At 28.5% G+C, this 21776-nt stretch overlaps 3 protein-coding genes across 5 annotated transcripts in view; 1 reads left to right on the top strand and 2 right to left on the bottom strand.

Annotated features, from left to right (window-relative positions):
• Positions 1-256: 256 nt before the first annotated feature.
• On the bottom strand, positions 257-5371 carry RpL40 (ribosomal protein L40). 2 transcript variants are annotated; one of them, XM_014435617.3, is made up of 3 exons: positions 5259-5371; positions 4188-4387; positions 257-548 (listed from the first exon to the last, which is right to left on the bottom strand). In XM_014435617.3, exons 2-3 carry the CDS (start codon positions 4375-4377, stop codon positions 352-354), a joined length of 387 nt encoding a protein of 128 aa, XP_014291103.1. In that variant the 5' UTR covers positions 4378-4387; positions 5259-5371; the 3' UTR covers positions 257-351. The 2 variants fall into 2 exon arrangements, with proteins under 2 accessions (XP_014291103.1, XP_014291104.1); XM_014435618.3 differs by lacking the exon at positions 5259-5371 and adding an exon at positions 4468-4564.
• Positions 5372-7017: 1646 nt separating this feature from the next.
• Positions 7018-14969, top strand: LOC106690260 (ribonuclease T2). Of its 2 annotated transcripts, none has more exons than XM_014435619.3 (5): positions 7018-7171; positions 8234-8344; positions 11179-11319; positions 12916-13282; positions 13356-14969. In XM_014435619.3, exons 1-5 carry the CDS (start codon positions 7137-7139, stop codon positions 13608-13610), a joined length of 909 nt encoding a protein of 302 aa, XP_014291105.1. In that variant the 5' UTR covers positions 7018-7136; the 3' UTR covers positions 13611-14969. The 2 variants fall into 2 exon arrangements, with proteins under 2 accessions (XP_014291105.1, XP_014291106.1); XM_014435620.3 differs by lacking the exon at positions 7018-7171 and adding an exon at positions 8031-8123.
• Positions 14970-20665: 5696 nt separating this feature from the next.
• The window catches only part of LOC106690261 (UBX domain-containing protein 1), a 7986-nt gene continuing 6875 nt past the window's right edge, over positions 20666-21776 (bottom strand). Inside the window, exon 7 of the mRNA XM_014435621.2 lies at positions 20666-20778. Within this exon, the coding sequence (XP_014291107.1) occupies positions 20729-20778 (50 nt within the window). The 3' untranslated portion in view covers positions 20666-20728. The remainder of the gene's footprint in view (positions 20779-21776) is intronic.

Here is a 21776-nt window from a genome sequence, read left to right as displayed (position 1 = left end):
TGGGACAGCCCTGATGAAGCCCTGCAAAGTGGGGCGAAACATTGGAAAATAAATAGTTGTAAACTATTTTTGTTTCACTTTTGACCGCAACCCTGACCATCTTCTTATATATAATTAACTTAATACAATAAAAGTTACTTACTTTTATTCTAATTCACCTAACATAATTGGCAAATTGAAAATTTTTCTAACCATTACTTAAAGATAAAAAATAAAAGCTTAACAAATAAATAGAGGTTATAAAAAACAAAACAAATTAATTATATATTTTTATTTCATATCAATTTAAACTTGGTTTTATATGTAATAAAGAAAATTTTTTGGATCCAGGATAGGAAATAGGCAAATAATCTACTTCAGCTTCTTCTTGGGGCGGATATTGTTGGTATGACCACATTTCTTCTTACGGCAGTTAGTTGCTCTGGGATGAAGTCTTGCATAACACTTGCGGCAAATCATTTTATCACAATTGTATTTTTGAGCAAGAATCTTCAGGGTTGGTTCAATGACGCCACCTCTAAGACGAAGAACCAAGTGAAGAGTAGATTCTGAGGATAAAAAAACAAAAACAGATTAAAAGAGGTTTAGTAAATGAGTAAGTAGTTATAATTATAGGTCTAAAATAAATATAAGCTAATATTTAAAATTAAATTTATCTAAATTAAAATTTAGAGCTTCAGAAAGACCAATCTAAATAATCATCAATATTAATCAGAATAGTTTTCATCATAAGCTGTAATTTAAATAAAAGCTTCCAAGTAAAGAAACTAAGGGAAAAAAAATTTATGAAAATATATTCTGAGTTAGTTAAAAGTCATAATCTCTGCACATAAATAACAATCTATTAAGTTGTAATTGCGCTGAAGTATAACTGGTAACTTGAAGAAGTTTGTCGGGGGGTGGGGTCAGCAAAGAACAACATAAATAAACAAAACCATATTTATTTATTTTATGCCGACGTTTAATAAATATGGTTTTGTTTATTTATGTTGTTCTTTGCTGACCGCACCCCCCGACAAACTTCTTCAAGCATTAATCTACGGTCAACTATCTACACCTCAATATAACTGGTAACATTGTTAATAGTAAAATGTTAGAAATATTTTGATGGGAACTGTTTAAATTCTGGGGAGTAAGACAGGGGGGGAGGGAGTGGAGCAAATTAAAGATTTAGTTACAAATGAAGCAGCTCTAAAAGTAGGTAATAATAAATAAATATAAAATAATACATATTACAAATAATTCATTGCTCAAATAAACATAGTGCTTCAGAAAGACCAATCTAGATAATCATCAATATTAATCAGAATATTTTTCATCATAAGCTATAAAGATATTTGATATTGATATTTAAAAGAAGTTACCAAGTAAAGGAAAAAACAGAAAAAAAAAAAATTTTATCATTAATTAAAATGCATGATCTCTTGCATAAAATAATCTCTTATGGTGCTTTTGCTTTTACATGCTACCAGTTAACATTGTTTAGCCAAATGAATAACATTTTTATGCCTACTGATGAGTATATTTTTCAGTGGAAAAAATTTAGAAGATTTGAGATTTAGTCACCAAGAAAGCAGCTTTAAAAATGGGCATTAAAATCAATGTAACCAAACAATACTAACATTTCATTGCCTAAATAAACTTATTACTTCAAAAAGACCGATCTAAATAATCATCAATATTATTAATAAGAATATTCATTCATCATAAGCCACAAAGAGATTTTAATGTAAGCTTATGATGAAAGAAATAATGGAAAACAGATTAATATTATATCAACAGTTAGAGGACAATCTCTGCATATAGATGATCTGCTAAGGTCCGTTTACACTGAAATGTTACCAGCAACTACACATGGTTAAAAATTAGATAAAACTAAAACTATGACTAAATGAATTGTCACAGATAAAATTTTTAGAAAATGGTTCATTAATAAACTAAACATTGTATCCATGATAAGTTGCTTAATAGTTTTATTTATTACTAATTTATTCCCAGCTCTCCCAGTAACATTGTTCGTAATAAAATGCTAGCAACATTTTTGTTATCAACGTTTCGATGCCTACTGTAAGCATTGGGCTGTTGTGAAAAATTATAAACATTCTCCACAAATCTAGTTAACAAAATGAAACACATATTTCAATGTTAATAATATCTTGATGTAGACATGAGTAAACAGCATGTATCACAATGTTAAAAACATGTGTTATAAGCAATGTTACGTGTCCTACATAAGCCCACCATTAAATTGAGTTTTATCAATCAACATCACCACTGATTTGTCGACAACATAATAATTTTAATACATTTCTTAAATTCTTTTTTTATAAATAACTTGTTTAATTTAAAAATTATATGCATAATTTTCCTTCCTGAATTATTTATTTTCATTTTCAACACCACATAAGGGTTAAAAATTAGGTAAAGGACTCTTCAAGGAATTAATCTACTTCCCAAATCATACATTATACTTAATTAATTTTGGAGGTAATCATTAATAAAATAACAACTTAAAAGCAGCTTCAGAAAGACCAATCGTAATAATGTATCATCACATCTTATCAGAAGAGTTATCATCACAAGCTGCCAAGCTCATCAACTTGCTATACCAACAGGCATAATACTCGACCAGAATAACATTTGAACAAGGAATAGGAAAATTTAAACTGATAAAACGTAGTATAATAATAATGTGAATTGCTACAACCCATGAAGAGTCAGGGGTTCAGAGTACATAATAAGTACTGTTTTTAGAATAATGGTTGTACAAGGAAGTGATTTTTTCAAGATCACATTTTTTTCCAAAACACTTAATGCCCTTAGAGTCAGAAGTAGTGTCTAACTTCTGTGCCATCTCTGATGAAATATAGGCAGACGAAAATTCATAAATCAAAATTCTTCCAAGCAATTGTGGTGATTCTACCATCATCTAATTAGTAAATTCATACATTATCTTAATTTTAATACCGTCTATTGGGTTCCATAAATGGTTAATATCCATAAACGTAATAACTTTCAATTAGTTAATTTGTTCATCACAATCCGGGAAGTAGAATACAAATCTGCGTTTTTAGCTAATACAATTAGTTCAAGCATGTAATAAATAGTGAGTTAACTAATCTTTAGTAATAAAACTTTCACATTTTATGCATGAATGATATATTTATAGCAGTGCGAGATAACAAGAGGTGCAAGATAATCATTAACCAAAGTGATCTGTTTGACATTTTGTTAAAAAGTTACAAGTCTATAAATCAGCATTGAATCATCAGAAATTGCAGTTTAGAAAAATACTTAATAACAAAGAAGCTTTTAATTAAATACAACTTTGCAACTTCAGGAAGACCAATCGTAATAATATAAATCATCACATACTATCAGAAATCTTATCATCACAAGTTGCAAGGTTTTACGAATTATGGAAAAAAGAACACTAATAATAAACAAAAATCAATAACATATCACACAATCCTAGTTTCAAAAGCTTTAAACTAATAGTTTTGCTTCATAATTTAAATTTAAAACAGTTATTATTTGTTTGCAAGTTTTAATAAATATAAAAAAAAAACAGCTTTATTCATTTATTCCGCACCCTCCTCCACCTTTGGTGCTTTAAGGGTGAACAATTGAACTCTATAAAGGGATAAGTAAAAGAAGTAGTGATGGATTCATAAAAAAAAAAAAAAAATGTTACTTTGGGGGTTTGTTGTGGCAACGAGCAGTGATAAATTTTCTGAACTTGCAAAAGATGTTTTTTTTTCTAGTCTGAGAATAAACTGTTATCCTTTAAAATGATTCATACAGATGTCAAAGAAACCTTATTAAACCATTAAACTGGCCAGACATAGATGGAGACTATTAAAGATTGGGATGATTTAAAACATTGGGTATTGATTGAGCAACATTTTAATGAAATAAACTACTAATTTGTTGTATTGTAAATAGATTATGATTTAAAATTATTGTTTCTAATGCAATAAAGTATGTTATAATTGAGCAAATATCTGAGTTTACTAAAGGTATTGTTTCACCCATCCTTTTAAATTATCATTTCAAACTATTAGCCCCCCCCCCAACAAATTTAGCAGCAATATCACAATCAGATTATGAAATGCCAAACATAAAAAATATAACTAAGTAGTTGATTAAAAGCAACAAAACAAAATTAATAATATAAAAAAGCTTGCCTTTTTGTATATTGTAATCAGAGAGAGTTCTTCCATCTTCCAATTGTTTACCAGCAAAAATAAGCCTCTGTTGATCTGGAGGTATTCCTTCTTTGTCTTGAATTTTAGCTTTCACATTTTCGATAGTATCAGAGGGTTCTACCTCTAGGGTAATGGTTTTACCCGTGAGGGTCTTAACGAAGATCTGCATTCTGAAGATCCTGAAACATGAAACATTACATTATAACGATAATTTGACATTAAAAATTGAAACACTATACGAAAAGTAATGAAATTGTACTTTTATTAGATCCTGGAAATAAAAAACAAACTTTGACCCATGGTAGCAAGGAGAGTTATGATAGAATTATCATTGTTCTAAACATATGGAAAACAATAACAAAATCAGCTGGACAACAAATTTTACTTTAATTTTTCTTTGCAATATATTACATTCACATAATAATGAATATAGTTCATTCAAGTAACGTTAAGGTTAAGATTAAAAAGAAATACTAATTCAAATCTGAGTTAATTATACAATGAAGAAATTAAGCCATGAGTGAGGTGTTAATTGCATAGGCCAAATCATTAATTGAATCATTCTATGTGGTAGAATATAGTAACTAAAAAATTGATGACTTTCACTAAGCTAAAATGTTGCTAAATTACTATGTTATAACTTAAACATGGGGTCACTTACCATAATTTAAAAACATCATTCCTTAAAAAATACAAACTAATTCAAATACCTAGGATCAAATATCAAACATAATAAATACTAAATCCAAAAATGAAACCAATAACTTTATTTCGCAATGTCAGATACCATGATATACAACTGATTGTCTCAATTGTAAACTTAGTCACCTAACAAAAATCAGTATATAACACAAACACAATAAAAACGAAATGTGAAATTGGCCTTAACCTCGTGTTCGCTAACTTGCATACAAACTTTAGAACTGATCCCCATCAAATATAACAATCATTAAATGCCTTGAGTTTCCTTATCTGTTTTAATAATAAAGAGGTAAAATCGATCAAATAAATGCGAATTTAAAAGAAATATAAAAATTATGAAGAACTCACCTCTAGTAGTCAAAAGACTTCTGTACGTGGGATCTTCAATATGGTGGTGAGTTATTAGGATGGTGCCAGTACCAACCTTATAAAAAAGTTACATACATAAATATAAATTGAAAATAGGTTGTTTTAACAACTAAGAGATTGAATTAAATATTTTAAAGTTAAAAAAATATAAAAAACATACATTTAATTATTAATTGATTTATTTAAAAACTAGCATGAAGGGAGGGGGGTTAGATAAAATTAGAAAGAATTATGTAGGAAGAGATAATCAAGAACGCCATAGTTTTCAACTTGTTTAATTATATATATACATGATTTATCGTATTTTTAAATCTATAAAGAAGATTTTCGGGGTGCGGTAAAAAGAAAACAAAACCAGGGGCAAATAAATAGGTGTTAACTATTTTTTTGTTTCCTTTTGACCAGGGCTAAAAAATTCTCACACTTAAATGAATTTTATTTTGATACTTCATTTAACTGTTTGTATATTTTTTAGCCCTGAGTTTTTCTTTCTTTGACCGCTCTCGGACCATCTTCCTTTTATCATATTATTATATTTTCCTTGATGAGGTGTAGATAGTTGACCGTAGATTAATAAGTGGTATAAATAAATTTTTCAATGATTTTGGGAGGAAAATTGTTATTTATATTTAAGAGGATTTTTTTAATACGGAGATAGTTGGAATCATGGAAATGGGAAGCTGAAAGAGAAAAACAACGATGAATAAGATTTTTAGCTACATTAAGTTTTTGATTGTAAGGATATTGGGAGAGATAGTTTAAAAGCCTTCCTGAGTAAGTCGGTTTTGTGTACCAGTCGGTGGATATGGTGTTGGGGTTTCTGATGACGAGGAGGTCAAGAAATGGTAAATAAGTTTGTCAATGGTTTTTGGAGGGAAGTTGTTGTTTTCTAATTCCATGATTATTAATTAACTATTTTTTATTTTCAATTCATTGTTATGTATATTTCCAAATTTGTTAGTTTATTATTTAATTTTAATTTTATGTTTCTCTGAATGGTGGTTATTATCTCTTTTTGTTTTATATCCCTGATGAAGGCCTGAAACTCAAATAGGAACCTCGGCATGCATTAATAATTTTTTGCTTATTTGTGTTTGTTTCTGACTGCTCCCCCCCTCCCCCGACCTCTCTTATCTTTTCTCTGGTATTTTTTAATCTTTTATTTATCTTTTGAATTTATACAATTGTAATTATATTGTGTATTATAAATTAATTATCCTAAAGAAGAATAAAAAACATGATATTTTCCAATTTTAAAACTTAAAAAAAAAATAAAGTATGTTACTTTAATAATTTAATAATGTGAATACTTATGCGTTAATGTTATTTAATTATAATGAATTTATTTTTTAAGAAATAAGGAACCAATTTATAAAATCAGCTGCTTATTAGAATAGAAGCCATTTTGTATGGATGACGTATACAAAGGCCGTTGAGGAACTTAGTTCCAGCGCAGAACCCTGTAACCTATTACCTGGTACCTGTAACTAGTTACAGTTGTGATATAAGTAATTTTTAAATGTAACTTCAAAGTGAACTCCTTTATGCTATCTACAAATAATGCGATTATTCAATACTTCAGTATTTTTTTATTAAACTATGGAGTATTATTAATATTATTGAAATTTATATCAGTCAATAAACGCAGTTTATATGAATTCCTGTTCTATTAGATACTTTTTAACGTCACTTAAACGTTACTTTAAACGTGTTACTCTTACCATCCTCTTTTGGTTACGTTAAGAATAATGTTATTGTTTTGAAAGCACTGAGGTGGGGGGTGGGCAATTCAAAAGTTCTTTGTGTCAAGATTAAATTAAATTATTTAACACCCTTTGTTTTTGTTTTGTTTTCTGAATGGTGCACTTAATAAGGATAGATATGGAGAAAAGGTAACATTAGCTAGTAACTAATAGACCATTTTACCATCCATGTATCTTCTACTATTTCTTACATAAATTTAATTTAGTCTGACTATTTTTAGTACATAATTAATAAACAAGAGAAATTCTGAATTTCATATTTTGAGGGTTGTACTATTTAGTTCCAATGGGTATTTTACTATCTAAAAAAAAAAAAATTAGTAATTTATTTATTTTTTTTATTTTTTAGAGAGAAATTTCTTTCAAAAGATTCCTAATTAGTTAAGTTAAAGACATTCTAATATGGATTTTAACCTATTATTGTAAAGGGTAATTTTTGACCTTAACCCAGTTTAATATTGTTGTGTTGAAAATTTTATTTATCATTAATGTAATTCGAAAACAAAGGCCATAAACACAATATTTTACTTTTGAAAAGAACATTACTTTTTTTTATTGTAATTATGTTAATAATGATTCTAGTTATTATTTATCTGTTTTTTTATTATATTTAAATAATGTCATATTTTTTTGTTAAATAATATCATTGCAAGCTGTAATAAGGATAAAGAGAAAAATATGGTAGAATTAGTAATACAGAACGTTCAAGAACAATAACATCCACAAATAAATGAAATTCTTTCAAATAGTGTTATCCATTGAATTTGTTTTAGTTAAGCTGTAAAGTATCACATTTTAAATTTTATTTATATATATATATTCATTCTTTTTAAATAAGCCAAGTTATACAAGAAATATATATTTTAACTCAATTATTTTGAAGGTTGTATGAGATTTGGTTTATCCCTTGTTTATTGTTTTTCTTAATTAGAAAATTAGAAAAAAATTAATAGACATTGATATCATTATTCTCTCTTGATAAGAGAATATCCTCCCTCCCTTATCTGGCTTATTAACATATTATTTTATGCTAAGATCTCATTACTAAAATAATCTCTGTTTAGTTTAATTTCATTGTTGAGTCAGTATAATTTGAGTATTCAGATATAAGAGAAAATTCTAGCTTGTTTTAATTGTATGTATTCGAAAGAAATGTTTAAACTTTTACTTATTTAATTTTTTTTTTTTCAGAACTCCATATTATTCTACCATGATTATTTCTAAGTATCGTCATATAAGTCCAACTACTTTGCTGATTGTTGCAACATTATTTATATTTTGCAGCTTTTCGTTAATCCCCAGGTAATAATTAAGATATATCTGTTTTGCGCAGTGATATTAATAATTTCTTTAATATTATTATATCTGGTTAATATTCTTAAAATTAATGTGTAACATCATGTATGAGTACAATTTTAATCAAGCCACTGAAATCTAATGAAAAAAAAAACAGAACTAAATAACCATCAATAGTGTTGTTTTATTCATAATAATATTTACAAAGTGTTTAGGTTACAAATAACTACCATGATATGAACTAGCAATAATTTTGTCTTCATTAGTCTTTTTTAATAAAAATTATTTTCAATAAAATTTACTTATTTGTTGTATTGTATTAAGGGACATGACGACCATTTGCGTTGTTGGGGCATGGGTCCCAGAGTGCTGGGTTCAGAACATTGTAAGTTTAATTCCCACCTGAAACAGTTAATATTTATTTTTTGGCGGTCCCGAGAAATAAATCTTGACTTTCCCACCCTGGTTAGCACATGGTGGTGACTTCGAAGTTGCTACCAGGGGTTGGCAAAAAGGAACACGAGGCCCACTTGCCATACTAGATCTCCTCACCTGATACCATTACCAATATATTGAATAAAACTACTCTATCAATTAAACTCTCCAAATACTTCAGTGAAGCATAAAAACTTTGAGATCAATATTGCTTTAGTGTTATTAAATATGTAGCGTATAGCTTTTGGAAGTTATGTAGTGGTTATAAAGTGAATTTTATTGGTATGATTTGTTATACAAGGCAATGGACCATCTTAGTGAGTAAGACATTGTGTTCCTATCTCCTGAGTCCGGATTCAAGTATATTAAGTCAGCTGTGGATCAACCTTAGGGTTGGGAGACCCTCCAATGGTATAGCCAGAATTATTTAATGGGGGGGGGGGAATCTGCCATTTGAACATGATGTGGACCCCATCACCTTGCTCAACCATTTGTCTGCAAACGGTACTTCTTTACAAATTAATGAACCGGAAATCTTTCATGGGTCGTAGATGTACAAGTTTGTTGTTTCATTATTACTAAAGTTGTCTTTAAAAACACAAAAGTCTATACAAATCAGTTGTATGTTTAAGAAGCTGGGTCAGACCAATTGGTTAATAGATCTCTATATATTAAATGAAATATTGCTTTGTATAAACCAAAAGAAACAAGCTACTGATAAACATTTCCTTTTGAAATAGTTTCCACCATGCCGTTCCCTAGTTGTCAACCATTTTGATTGCTCTCAATCTTCATTTTGTGAATCTGAACTTGACTATTGTATATTAATTTAAATATATATATATAGTTGACCATAAAAATTTAAATAAATGAAGATGGTCAAAAAAAGATCAAATAGTTTATAACTATTTGTTCTTTTTTTGACCGCAACCCTGACCATCTTCTTATATTTAATTGATTTCTCAGTTATCACAAAGCTAAGTGGATCTCTAATATTTAATATCTTTGAAAAAGTACTTAGGGTCTGTGAAATCAAATCTTAGAATTGGTCAAATCAGATCATATTTATATGTATTTTTTAATTTATATATTACATAATTTGTAAACAAATTTTTTTATTAATTCATGGTGCACCTTACTGAACATATGTTCAATATTCTCCAAGTAAATTGAAAACTGATCATGCATGCACTTATGTAAATCTCCTTATACTGAAATAGGATTAATAAAATAATTCTACTTGTGACAACAAGCTTAGTTATAGCTTATTGTTATCAGATTTATTTATTTTCAGTATTTGTTTTTTAATTAAATTAATCACAATTCTTTGTTCAAGGAGAGGTATTAATATTTTAAACCTACCTTGGAATTTATTTGATATTAAATATGGCATATCTATATATAAATAAGTTGTTAGAAGCAAAAAAAAAAGTTGTGGCTATGAATTTTTTTTTTATGGAAATTATTTCATCGTCTACTACATTTTTATTAATTTGCATTTAATAATAATAAGGGGCTATTGTAATAAACAATTTCTATAAATAAAAATTGATAGTATTGTAATCAATGCAGATACTATAAGGTTTACTGAAATGAATTTACAATCCTATGTACAGGATTAAAACCTACTGCAATCACGTTGAAAACATGGAAGTTCAGATATTTTGAATAGAGTAACTTCAGTCTTTCCTTTGCATTTCAAGATTTCATACTTTTCCACTTTTATAATATTTTTGGAGTAATCATCGAAAATCCTTAAATGTTGAGTTGAAGAAAGGTTCACCTCTGTCAGCAACATGTATTAAATGCAGAAGAACTCTGAGTAGATTTTCTGAGCAACTTGTTTTGGAACCTTACAATCTTTAAAAGATAATAAAATCTCCAACTTGGCTTGTTCATCTCGTATTCCCTCTCCCCCTCCCTCCCCCATTGCTTTAATATTATTTTTGTCCATTACTTTATTAGGGTTTAAAAATGTCCAAAACAAAATGGTGTGGAGCTCAGCTGGTTTATTGTGTGACACCATTCACCTTTTATCAGACCTATTAACAAAATCTCAACCACGTTAATTATTATGTACTTTCAACATGCTAAAAGATGGAAATATTTCTTCATCTAACACATTTTGATATGTTAAACTAAAGATCATGAATACCCCTATTATAGTCTTTCATTACATTTTTAGATTGATCTTTCAAAACTGCTAAGTTGAATTTCTTAAGTACCAAATTTCTCATTCTCTAAACCTACTTGTATCTAAATAATTTTGAACATTTCACATAATTCTTGCTTCTGTTGTTTTTTTATAGAATAATAATTGAAGTTATAATTAAAAAAAAAATTAAATGTTTTTTAGTTAATGGAAAAAAAATTATAATAAAATGTAATTATTTTGACTTTTTCAGAGTTGTCTCTTTCAATGATGAGCCTTGGGATTTAATTATTTTTACTCAAAACTGGCCAAGGTCAGTTTGTAACCAATGGGTTCAAAAAGGACATGAATGCCGACTAGTTCCTAATGATACATGGACAATACATGGCATCTGGTAAGCTTTTAGGATAAATTATTCTTCTTTATTGAAAAAAAAAATTAGAAAAATAACTTAAAGGAAAATATTACTTTATTCATTTATTAACTGAATTATAGTGTTTTAAAAAAGAATTGAAGAATATTCTATCAGACCTTTTGTCATTTAGTTAACTTGTGAAAAATAAATCCTTATTAATTTAAAACAGGTTTTAGTTGAAATCATTCTGAAGCCTCATGGCGATTGTCTCAACAAGTATGAATATCCTGTATACATGTTGCAGGAAGGTATGGAAGGTATCGGGAATAAAGCATAACTAGTCCTTATAGCTTAAGGTGACCACTCACAATCACTCTACTCTACACTAAATGTAGACTGATTGGAGTGTTTGAAGTGAAGATGATTTCAAGGGTACACTGATGGCAATTTCATTCAATTTTTTTTTGTGACTATTGTTCTATTTTCCACTTGGCCTGGTGAGATTGGAGAGGAGCGGCGACCTTTAATTTTTCTCAATGTCTATATAAATAATGATTCAGAAAAGAAAGATCTTGCGTTATCTTGATCACTGGCCAATATTTTAAGTCCAGATTACTACACACATTGTTCCTAAAATATGCTGGAGATTCTTTTAAGTTTCTGGCTAAAATATTAAATTTATTACTTCTTTTTCCTTTCCCTCTCCCACCCACAAACTTAATCAGCAACTTTATATTTTCTTATTATTTTTGAAGAATTTGTCTATCATTCTGATAGATTTTATCACTTTTAGTGAATATTATTTAGTATGCTACCATAAGAAAATACCATGATGACTGGCCTTCTTAATAATCTGTTTTTTTGTCAAGAAAAAAAAATATTCCTCTTTTCCATATTAATTTATTTATTATTATTTGGTAAATTTAGTGCTAAAACATGGAGTGAGTGCTATTTAAACGTTAAATATAGTAAAAACAAATATTTCCATGGTAAATAATTCATTTATGAACAAACAGTTTGTGCATTATGGAAAATCATTTACAAACAATAATGTTGTCTAAATAGTGGTTCAATAAAAGGGGTGAGAATTATTTTTTCTTTGAATAACTAAAAAAGTTTTGGGGGTGAGAACTCGGATTGGTTTGTGGAATTTTAGCGTTGATGGAATACTTTTTTCTATGTGATGCCTGGATACCGAAAGCAAGCTATTATTCAGTAAAGTATTTTATATCTATTGAAATTCTACAAACCGAACTGTGTTGTAACGTTTACCTTCTTCCAATATAACAGCATATCTCTTTGTAAATCGAAAAAAGTTTCTCACTCCTTTTTTTTATGCTATTTAAACAATATTAATCTTAGAAAATGATTTTCTATTATGTGCAAATTGTTAAGAAATTAATTATTTTCCTTGGAGATATTTGTTTATTAATATATTTGACTTTTAAATAGCACTCACCGTTTCTGAAGTGATTCCATCCTTTTCAGTTTTTCCAATATCAGACTCATAATGGTTTCTTCATTGGAGTAAAAAAAAATAAATTATTTACTTCACAATCATCTTAAAGTTACTTAAAATCTTCTGCTTATTTCTTGTGTCTGTTTTTATTATACTAATATATACGATAATTTCAGGCCGACAAAATATGGTACAATTGGGCCAGGCTTTTGTAATAAATCAAGACCTTTCAGCCCTGAAGCTTTATATGGAATTGAAAACCAATTGGAACAATTATGGACGCCTATAGAAAAGCACAAAAAGATCACAGCTCTGTGGTCACATGAATGGCTAAAACACGGTACATGCGCAGCTATAGTACCAAAATTATCGACGGAATTCCAATATTTTAATCAAGGGTTAGAGTGGATGAAGGATTACAATATGCATTCTGTTTTGGAAAAAGCTGGTATAACACCCGGCAATGAGTATAACATAACCAAAATCTGGGATGGAGTACAGAATGTATTGGGGAAGAATCCTCAAGTAGCCTGCTATAATGATGTATGTTTCTTTATATATGATTTTGATTATTAATTAGTAGTTGTAATATTATTTATTTGTATGTCTGTTTTAGAAAAAAAATTCATCAATTTTGTTAGAGATACGGATATGCTTCAACCGAACATTGGAATTGGTGGATTGCGATGGAACTGTTGTAGGAGGTCATAAACCAAGTTATCATAACTTGACAAATTGTGATATGAACAAATTAGTCCAATATCCTGTTTATTCTGTCGAAAATATCTTTAGACCGGGGACCAATGTAAATAAGTTAGTAGAAACATACAAAATTTTGAAACTAGTCCAGTGGTTTACGGGTAGTTATTAAGATGAACTGGTTAATTTAAAAGCGTTATCAACGAGTGAAAAAGGGCATAGAGTACTTTTATTTTTCATTTTGTCATGTGAAAGTGGTTATTAAAACATTGGTAAGAATACATGAAAGAGTCCTAGCTCTCTAATTGTTTCTAATTATGAGTTGAATATATCACTCAGAAAATCCTCTTGTGGTAATAGTGAAAACGTTTCCTCAAACGGGATCACATTTGGGTGGGTGGGTTTTAAAAATATTTAAATTATATAAATTGTGGGTAATGGTTGAGATATTAGCTATTTTAAATAAATGTTATTATACACACAGATTATTGAGAATGTAAAACTTCCCTTCTAATTCATGGAGTGCGTCCAGTCTAAAATTTTTATTTTCATTAATTATTAGCTGACAAATTGTTATGAGCTAATTTTTGAAGCTTTCAAACTATTCTATAGAATAAATTCAAATGAAATGGAATTATTTAGTTTAAAAATTATGTACAACACTTTATTTCTAAACGTCTTAAACAAATGGATTTGGTTTCTATGTTTCATTTTTATATTTAAAAAAAAAAAATGTTTATTTTTGTTTAAGAGGTCTTATTATTTATCCTTATATCATTAATTGGGTTGGGGTATTCATGATGTGTTAAATGTAGAAGGTTTTAACATTGTAAGTGTCTTAACTATAGGATTGTGATATAGAATTCAAAGTTCATGTTACTTGCTAAATCCAGACTTGTTGTGTAATCTTGTAATCTCTTACAAGATTATAAAATTTCCAACTGCTTTGTCATATCTTTCCTCTACCACACTTGTTCCTTGTTCCTCTCCTATTCCCCCCCCCCCCGTTACTTTCTTAGAGTTTAAAAATATCCAAAATAAAAACAGCTGGAACTATGAGCATCAAACCTATCAAAACAACCACAGACAAAATGGTTTGGAGTTCAGCTGGTTTGTTGCGTGATGTCGTTTTCCATTTAGCAGACCTATTAACAGACTCTCAACCATATTAAATGTTATACCGTTTTAATATATTTAAAGAAGGAAATATTTCTGCTTTTAACAAACTTTAACTTGTTAAACTAAAGATGAATACCCCTAATAGTTTCATGTATTTTGATTTTTTTTGTTTTCGACAAGCTTTAAATTTAAATTTAAGTTTATAATTATATAAAACTGCCAAATTGAAGTTTTGGTATATTCCTAATTTCACTTATTGCAGCCAACTTAGTAAAACTTCCACTTCTTTGATTGAGTCTATGAGTGTATTTGTTGTTAACATTTTTATTTGTAATTTTCATAAGATTATATTATTTTTTTAATATAACTGTTTTGTTTTTTTTTACTAAAAATTATATATATTTTTATTTTCTTCATTTTGTTATAGTATTATCCCATTCATAATTATGTGAGTTAAAATCTATGAAAATCAAAAGTTCTGTAACTCAACTATATTCTTCTGAGATATGAAATGTATCAAAGGAGTTAAAATATTCAATGAAAGTACACATATAGTAGCCAGCACGAAATAAGGCGAGTCTGAGAAATTGTGGCATTGCCAACTTTCTATTTACTGATGAAAGGGTTGATGGGGTCTATTTCCTGTTTCACAGTTCGTTGTTAATGAAGATTGTTCAAAAGAATTATTTTAATGATGAGTTGCTTGTTGGCTGTGGATTATATTTGAGGAGTAGTTGGTTTAGGGCGCGATCAGTGAGCACAAATAAGAAAAAAATTATTTATTAGTGCTAGAATTGCAGGGCTAAGAACAAAAATAAGATAACAACCATAATGATTAAATGAAAGTACAGAATAGCAAGAAACATAAGAGGATTAGATGTTTCTTGATATTCTTCAATTTTCAGTTTCTATTGTGTCTGTAACAATTATGAGTAGTATAAAGTTAACAGATAATATAGATACAAAGTAATATTGAAGAAAATGCATAGTGTAGTATTATAAGAGTATTGAAACTGCATATAATAATAAAAAGAGAAAATAGTAATATTCCAATTAAGAATGAAAATATAAAATAATATAGATATGAGAATCAAATAAACAAATGCATGTACAAAATTGGAAATTTTGTATCCACCATCTATGTTTCAATCTGAGAGCCCTGCAAAGTGGGGCGAAACAATAAATTGTTTTCTTTTACTATTTTGATACCTTTATTGACTCCCACCCAGACTATCTTCCTTCAAAATTAGAAATTATTTAAAATTTATTTATTTTTTACATATTACAATTTTAAATAATTTCTAATTTTGTACGTATAATTATTTAGTTGATTCTCATATCTGCATTATTATTTTTTTTCATTCTTAATTGTAATTTTACTATTTTTCCCTTTATATTATTATATACTATTTCAATATTCTTATAATATTACAATATGCATTTTCTTCAGTTCTACTTATGTATCTGTATTATATCTTCTTATGTGTCTTGCGTTGTTGGTACTTTCATTTAATCAATATGGTTATCTTGTTTTTGTTCTTGGCCCTGTTGAAGTCCTGAAATTCTGGCCGAAACGTTGGGACTAACAAATAATTTTTACTTATTTGTATTTTTCACTGATCGCACCCCTAATCATCTCAATTATTTTAATGACTTAACTATTCTTCAATAAAGCTTAGTAGCAATCAAATTTTTATTAATTTTACCTAATAACAGGAGTATTAAGCTACAAGTTGCTGTTGATATTGACAACTACTTGTGGTTTCGAAGCTGAACTGATCCAGCCTTCACTCTTTAGGAACCAAGTGCGGCGGTATGTTAAAAATATCCCGTATTATTTCCCGCTATCTACTAAACTGATATTGTAATTGACCAGTGTCATGGATCACTAGTTTTTTCCCTTGAACTATTGTGTGAAGCTATACTATAGGTACTCAGCCGCAAAAAATAAAGTAATGAAACACATAAATAATAATGGGACACTTAAATATTACTTTTTGCATCTTAATTCTAGGCCAATATGCTTCGATTTTCAGTTTCCATTGTGTCTGTAACAAGTATGAGTAATTTTAAAGTTAAGCGTTTAAATAAAATACTCTTAAGATTTTATTTAAAAATTTGGCTTAACTTTATAATACAGGTTTAGAATTGAAAGTCAGGTACTGTTATTCTAATTGTGATTTATGCTTTATGACTAGCATTGAACTGAACCAAGATGACGTTGAAATGATTGAGACAGATGATATAATCACTCCCCAAGATATTGGGTTGCCTAGCTCATATGCGTGGTCATTCCTGCAGCCTGAAGAAAACGGTGATGGAGAAACTGAAGAATCTTTTTTGAACGAAGTTAACATTTCACCTAATAGTGCTCTTGCAATAGCTGAGATCCTCAGATAAGAGATTAAGTTTGCTGTATGAATGACGTTCACTGTTATATGCATTATTGCGTTAACATTACCAAATGGAGTCTCATAAGTGGATTCCTCTTGGTGCAGCACTCCCAAAGCAAAAAATCATGTAATATATTTTTAATTTACCAAAAATGATTAATGTATCAAGTATCAATTAACTAAATTTTATCTTATAAATACATATTTATTCATATAATATGGATCAGCCACTTTTTTTCTTTATACGCTCTTAACAAATAATTCATTGAGTTTCCTTATTAGAATGTTGATAGTTATAATTATGAGAGATAGTTGACCGTGGATGATGAATGAGGAGAAGATGGTTGGGGGTGCGGTCAATGAAAAACTCAAATAAGTTCGATTAACTTATTTTAATGTGCCAACGTTTCGGCTAGAGTTTCTAGCCTTCATCAGGGCTGTTCGCTGAAAGATGATTTTTGATTAGGCATTTGATCTTTCAGCGAACAGCCCTGAAGAAGGCTAGAAACTCTAGCCGAAACGTTGGCACATTAAAATAAGTTAATCGAACTTATTTGTGTTTTTCATTGGCCGCACCCCCAACCATCTTCTCCTCGTTGATAGTTATAGTATTTTCAAGTCAATTGTAACTTTTAACTATAATGTATTGTAGCTTTTAAAAAAAACAATAATTTCTCTATTTCGTTTTATTGGCCTTGAAGGATCTCATCTATGCTTGTTCCTATCGTGGGTTGCTTCCTCAGAGCAGTGAAGAAGGGGTACTCCAATAGCACGTGTTTCACCGTTCTAATGACTTGGCAGTCCATGCATATTGGTACTTCTAGATCACTTGACAAGTAGCCATGTGAAAATTCAGTGTCCATTACGGAGACGGCTGAGGATGACCTCTTCTCGCCTTGACTTTCTACTGGAGGGTTTCCACCCAATGCAATCTTTTTTTAACTTCCAATAACTTAGCAGCGCTTGTTTTCTAATTTTGGTTCCAACCTTCTTGAGCAAGGGTACGAAACTGATTTTTCCAGTCTTCTCTTGGGATAATCTCTATAACAGTTACTTGTGGTATGTCTTGATGACGAGCTAAGCTGGCAGCTGCATCAGCCCTCTCATTGCAAATTTTGCCGTAATATACAATGTTCTCGACTCAAGATGAGGTTCAGTGCATTCTACATATATACTTTCACTTGGTGAAGTTCGATAAGCGCCTGAACATATCCTTAATGCAGTATTATGCACTGAATCGAGACTTTTAAAGACTCCTTTTAGCAATACCATAAACGCATATACTGTAATTCAATTAGCTCATAATTAGAGCTTGATATACCCTTAATAAGCTGATGCTGTCAGCTCCTCAACTTGAATGCGAAGGACATTTGAGGATGCCAAGCCTTTTTAATTTTATTAATTATATTAATCAATATTAAAAGTAAGTTGAAATTTACATTTGATATAGATTAACTAACAAACAAAAAAAAATATGAATATGTAGAAATTATTTGAAGTCATTATTGAAATTAACATAATTATTTTTAAAGTGTTGGGCAAAAAGGAATTGCAATATCTAATTTCAGTCCAATGTACTTGTGATTACTTTGGTTCAACTAGTAATTTTTATTTTGGGCTACTATTACAATTAGAGTGGTTCATCAAGTAGTTAGAATTACTAATCAAAATTGTAATTTAATTTCCTAGCTTCAAATTACAGTAATTGGAAATTAATTGTAATTGCATTTACTTTTTGTCCAACTATGTTTATAAACAATAAAAGTAATAAAATCTGGTATTTATGAATTAATTCACGCTTGGTTTAGGTTATGACTGAAATGCAAAAGTTTTTTCATTCTTATGAATGTATTACATGTGACTCGGAAATGCTATAAACTGATTGAATATAAAAACAATATTGAATTACCATAGCTCATGTAACACTAAATAGTGATAATCACCCAATCAATTAGAAAAAATATAATAAAAAATGGAAGATCAGTGATTGACCGTGTGTGATAATAAAAGGAAGATGGTTCGGGTGCAGACAATGAAAACTCAAATAGTCAGAAAACTATTTAATATGAGTCATCATTTCACCCCACGTTGCAGATGTAAATATGAAAATAATTAATTAATGACTATTTGAGTTTTTTCTTTGGCTCCATCCAGACTATCTTCCTTTAATAATAAAAAAGTTTGCTTGGGAAAAAGAATCAGATATGATTTCATTAATAAAATTTATTAAATTGAATTTCAAATGATCAAATATTTTATTTTTAAGACAAAAAGAACATGAAAACTCAACTAATACATTACAAAAAGTCAAGGTTTTTGTATTTATTACAAATAACAAAATATCACCACTTACTTATTTCCTGCTAAAGTGTAAGTAGATATAACAAACTTATCATTAATTGGAAAAGAGGAGAAAAACAAATATGGTTCATATTTTTCCATTTGTATTTAAAATAGTGAGGTATGGTTTAAATCAACTTTTTAACAAAGTGCTCAATGAAGTGAATGTTGTAAAGGTGTAGTGCGAATATTACAGTACTCAAAAATTTATTTTCACTATCTATTCCTAATTTTAAATTCAGATTAATATCATCTAGATTTTAAAATTGTAACATTCCTTTACCATCCTTATCATTCTCTCAATTATTGAATTCAAATTATTTTGTTTGTTAATTTAAAAATATAATTTTTTTTTTTATCTTCATGCTCCAACAAAATAATGTTAATCTGTATGAAATTAGTCATGCAATAAAAACATTTAACTGAGAAAAATTAAAAAATGAAATTCTGTTTACGTTTTAATCACTGGTGATTGGACCTATCAACTTTTTTTTTATGAAATAATGAGTAACCGAGAATTTTATAACCAGTGAAAAAACGTTACCCCAGAACTTAGTACTTCTCTTCTCCTTTTATGTACCAGTAAAACAAATAAAAGTGGTGTGAATAGGATTGAAGTAAAAATAGATTTGAATAATAATCTATATCAATCCTTAGTTTATTAAAATTAATTTTTAAAAACTGATATTTCTCAATAGATATATTTTATAAATCCAGAAAATCAGATTACTTTCCATCATATATTGTTGCTAAATAAAATCTTACTATTAACAAAGACATGAAGGTGAGACAAAGAAGGTGAGCAATAATTTTTAATATCCACAATGACCATCAAAGTACAAAACAATAACTCACTAAGCACAACGAAACAATATGTACAATTAATGAATATGTAAAAGTTTTAACATTAACTAGTTTAATAAAAGTATAAGAGATTTTTTATTTTATTTTAAATTCAATATGGACTAATTAACTAGTTTGCAACTACAAATATTTAATTTATTATTAAAAATATTATATTATGATTCCATTGAGCCTTTGGCCTTTACGCAGTATGTTGCATACATGCCTCTCTTATAAGGTCAATATATTGACTATCTGAGTGGTATATTCTAACATTAAAATTGATACATCTGTCACTTTTAATAATATTGACCTTGTAAGGGGAGCTGGCTTTAAATATTTAACGCACATAAATATTATTAAATGAAAAAAATTGGATGTAACCAGAACAGCAAAATCGACATTTAAATTATTAAATATTTTAAATAATCATTTATTTTTACTTCTACTGCATTGGTCTAATCCAATGAGAAAAAATCTTATGTACTTAAATTTCTATATAAGGCTTTTTTTTTTTTTTTTAAGAAATAAAGTCAGTAAAAAGAAAAAGTAATTTTATCAATAAATACAAAATTATTTTTTACAAAATAGAAACTTATGAACAAGGTGATTTGGTCACGATTATTACAGCTGAAGGCACCAAACCTAAAAAAAAAAAAATTAATAATTAAATTTAATATTAATCCAACCAAATACACCATATCTTAGCTGATACTTGTCCTATTTAGATGATAAATAATTTATATATATACATATAATAATAATTGACCATATAATTTGGAATTATAAAAACGATGGTCAGGGGTGTGGTCAAAAGAGAACAATTAGTTAATAACCATTTATTTGCTGACATTTCGCCCCACTTGGTAGAGCTTCATCAGCGCTAAGAAGATACTAAAACAACGAAAATATTTTCAAATCGGAAGAAAATAAAATAAAAAAAAGGTAAACTTAATTTAACTTAAAATTATGTAAAAATAAGTGAAAAGAAAATTATATACAAATGAAAGAAAAGAAGAAATAAAATAGTATTAATATAAAATAAACAATGATAAGAATATACATGAAAAAAATTACACAAACTAAAAGGTGAAAAATGGGCAGGAGACATAATAAATATATAGAAAAGTAGATATGAGGAAACAAAACTTAACACACTATAAGATGGAAAATAAAGAAGCAAGTTGAGATTAAATAAGGTTGAAAAAGGATTTCATCATATTTTTATATCTCTTTTCTGTATATGTGATCCATTAGAAATAGAAACAAAACCGTTAATGGTCGCCTCCCCTCCATTCCTGTATGCTTTCGATTTTCTGGCAGTCTCAAAAGCTCTCAACTTGAACAAGTGGATAGTCCTGATTGGTTCTTTACTCATTTATAATTGATCTTATTTTTGTTTATTCATTCTCGACTTACTTTAATCTTAACTTACCCATTTTTTTTTTTCATCTTTTAGTGCGTTAAATTTTGTTTTCTCATACCTACTTCTCTATTTTTATGTATTAAATCTCCTGTTCATTTTTAACCTTATAGTTTGCTTTTTTTTTTCCTTTATATATATATCATTCATTGTGTTTATTTACACTGAAATGAGGAGGGAGAGCGGATTTCGTACAATTGCTTCCTCCTCTTACGTTTTT

Source organism: Halyomorpha halys, unplaced genomic scaffold (genome assembly GCF_000696795.3).
Source record: "Halyomorpha halys isolate HHAL.00 unplaced genomic scaffold, Hhal_1.1 Scaffold1631.1, whole genome shotgun sequence".
NCBI classification, from domain to species: domain Eukaryota; kingdom Metazoa; phylum Arthropoda; class Insecta; order Hemiptera; family Pentatomidae; genus Halyomorpha; species Halyomorpha halys.
The sequence above is the reverse complement of the archived record's forward strand: the minus strand, read 5'-3'. Positions and strand labels throughout refer to the sequence as shown.

What these genes read in the sequence shown, in the direction of transcription:
- RpL40 (XM_014435617.3), bottom strand. Translation starts at nt 4,377, where the DNA reads ATGCAGATCTTCGTTAAGACCCTCACGGGTAAAACCATTACCCTAGAG. An exon ending in TGATTACAATATACAAAAAG is followed by an intron (nt 549 to 4,187) that starts GCAAGCTTTTTT and finishes TTTTATCCTCAG; the next exon opens with AATCTACTCTTCACTTGGTT.
- LOC106690260 (XM_014435619.3), top strand. Translation starts at nt 7,137, where the DNA reads ATGGTGCACTTAATAAGGATAGATATGGAGAAAAG. An exon ending in AGGATAGATATGGAGAAAAG is followed by an intron (nt 7,172 to 8,233) that starts GTAACATTAGCT and finishes TTTTTTTTTCAG; the next exon opens with AACTCCATATTATTCTACCA. An exon ending in AAGTAGCCTGCTATAATGAT is followed by an intron (nt 13,283 to 13,355) that starts GTATGTTTCTTT and finishes TGTCTGTTTTAG; the next exon opens with AAAAAAAATTCATCAATTTT.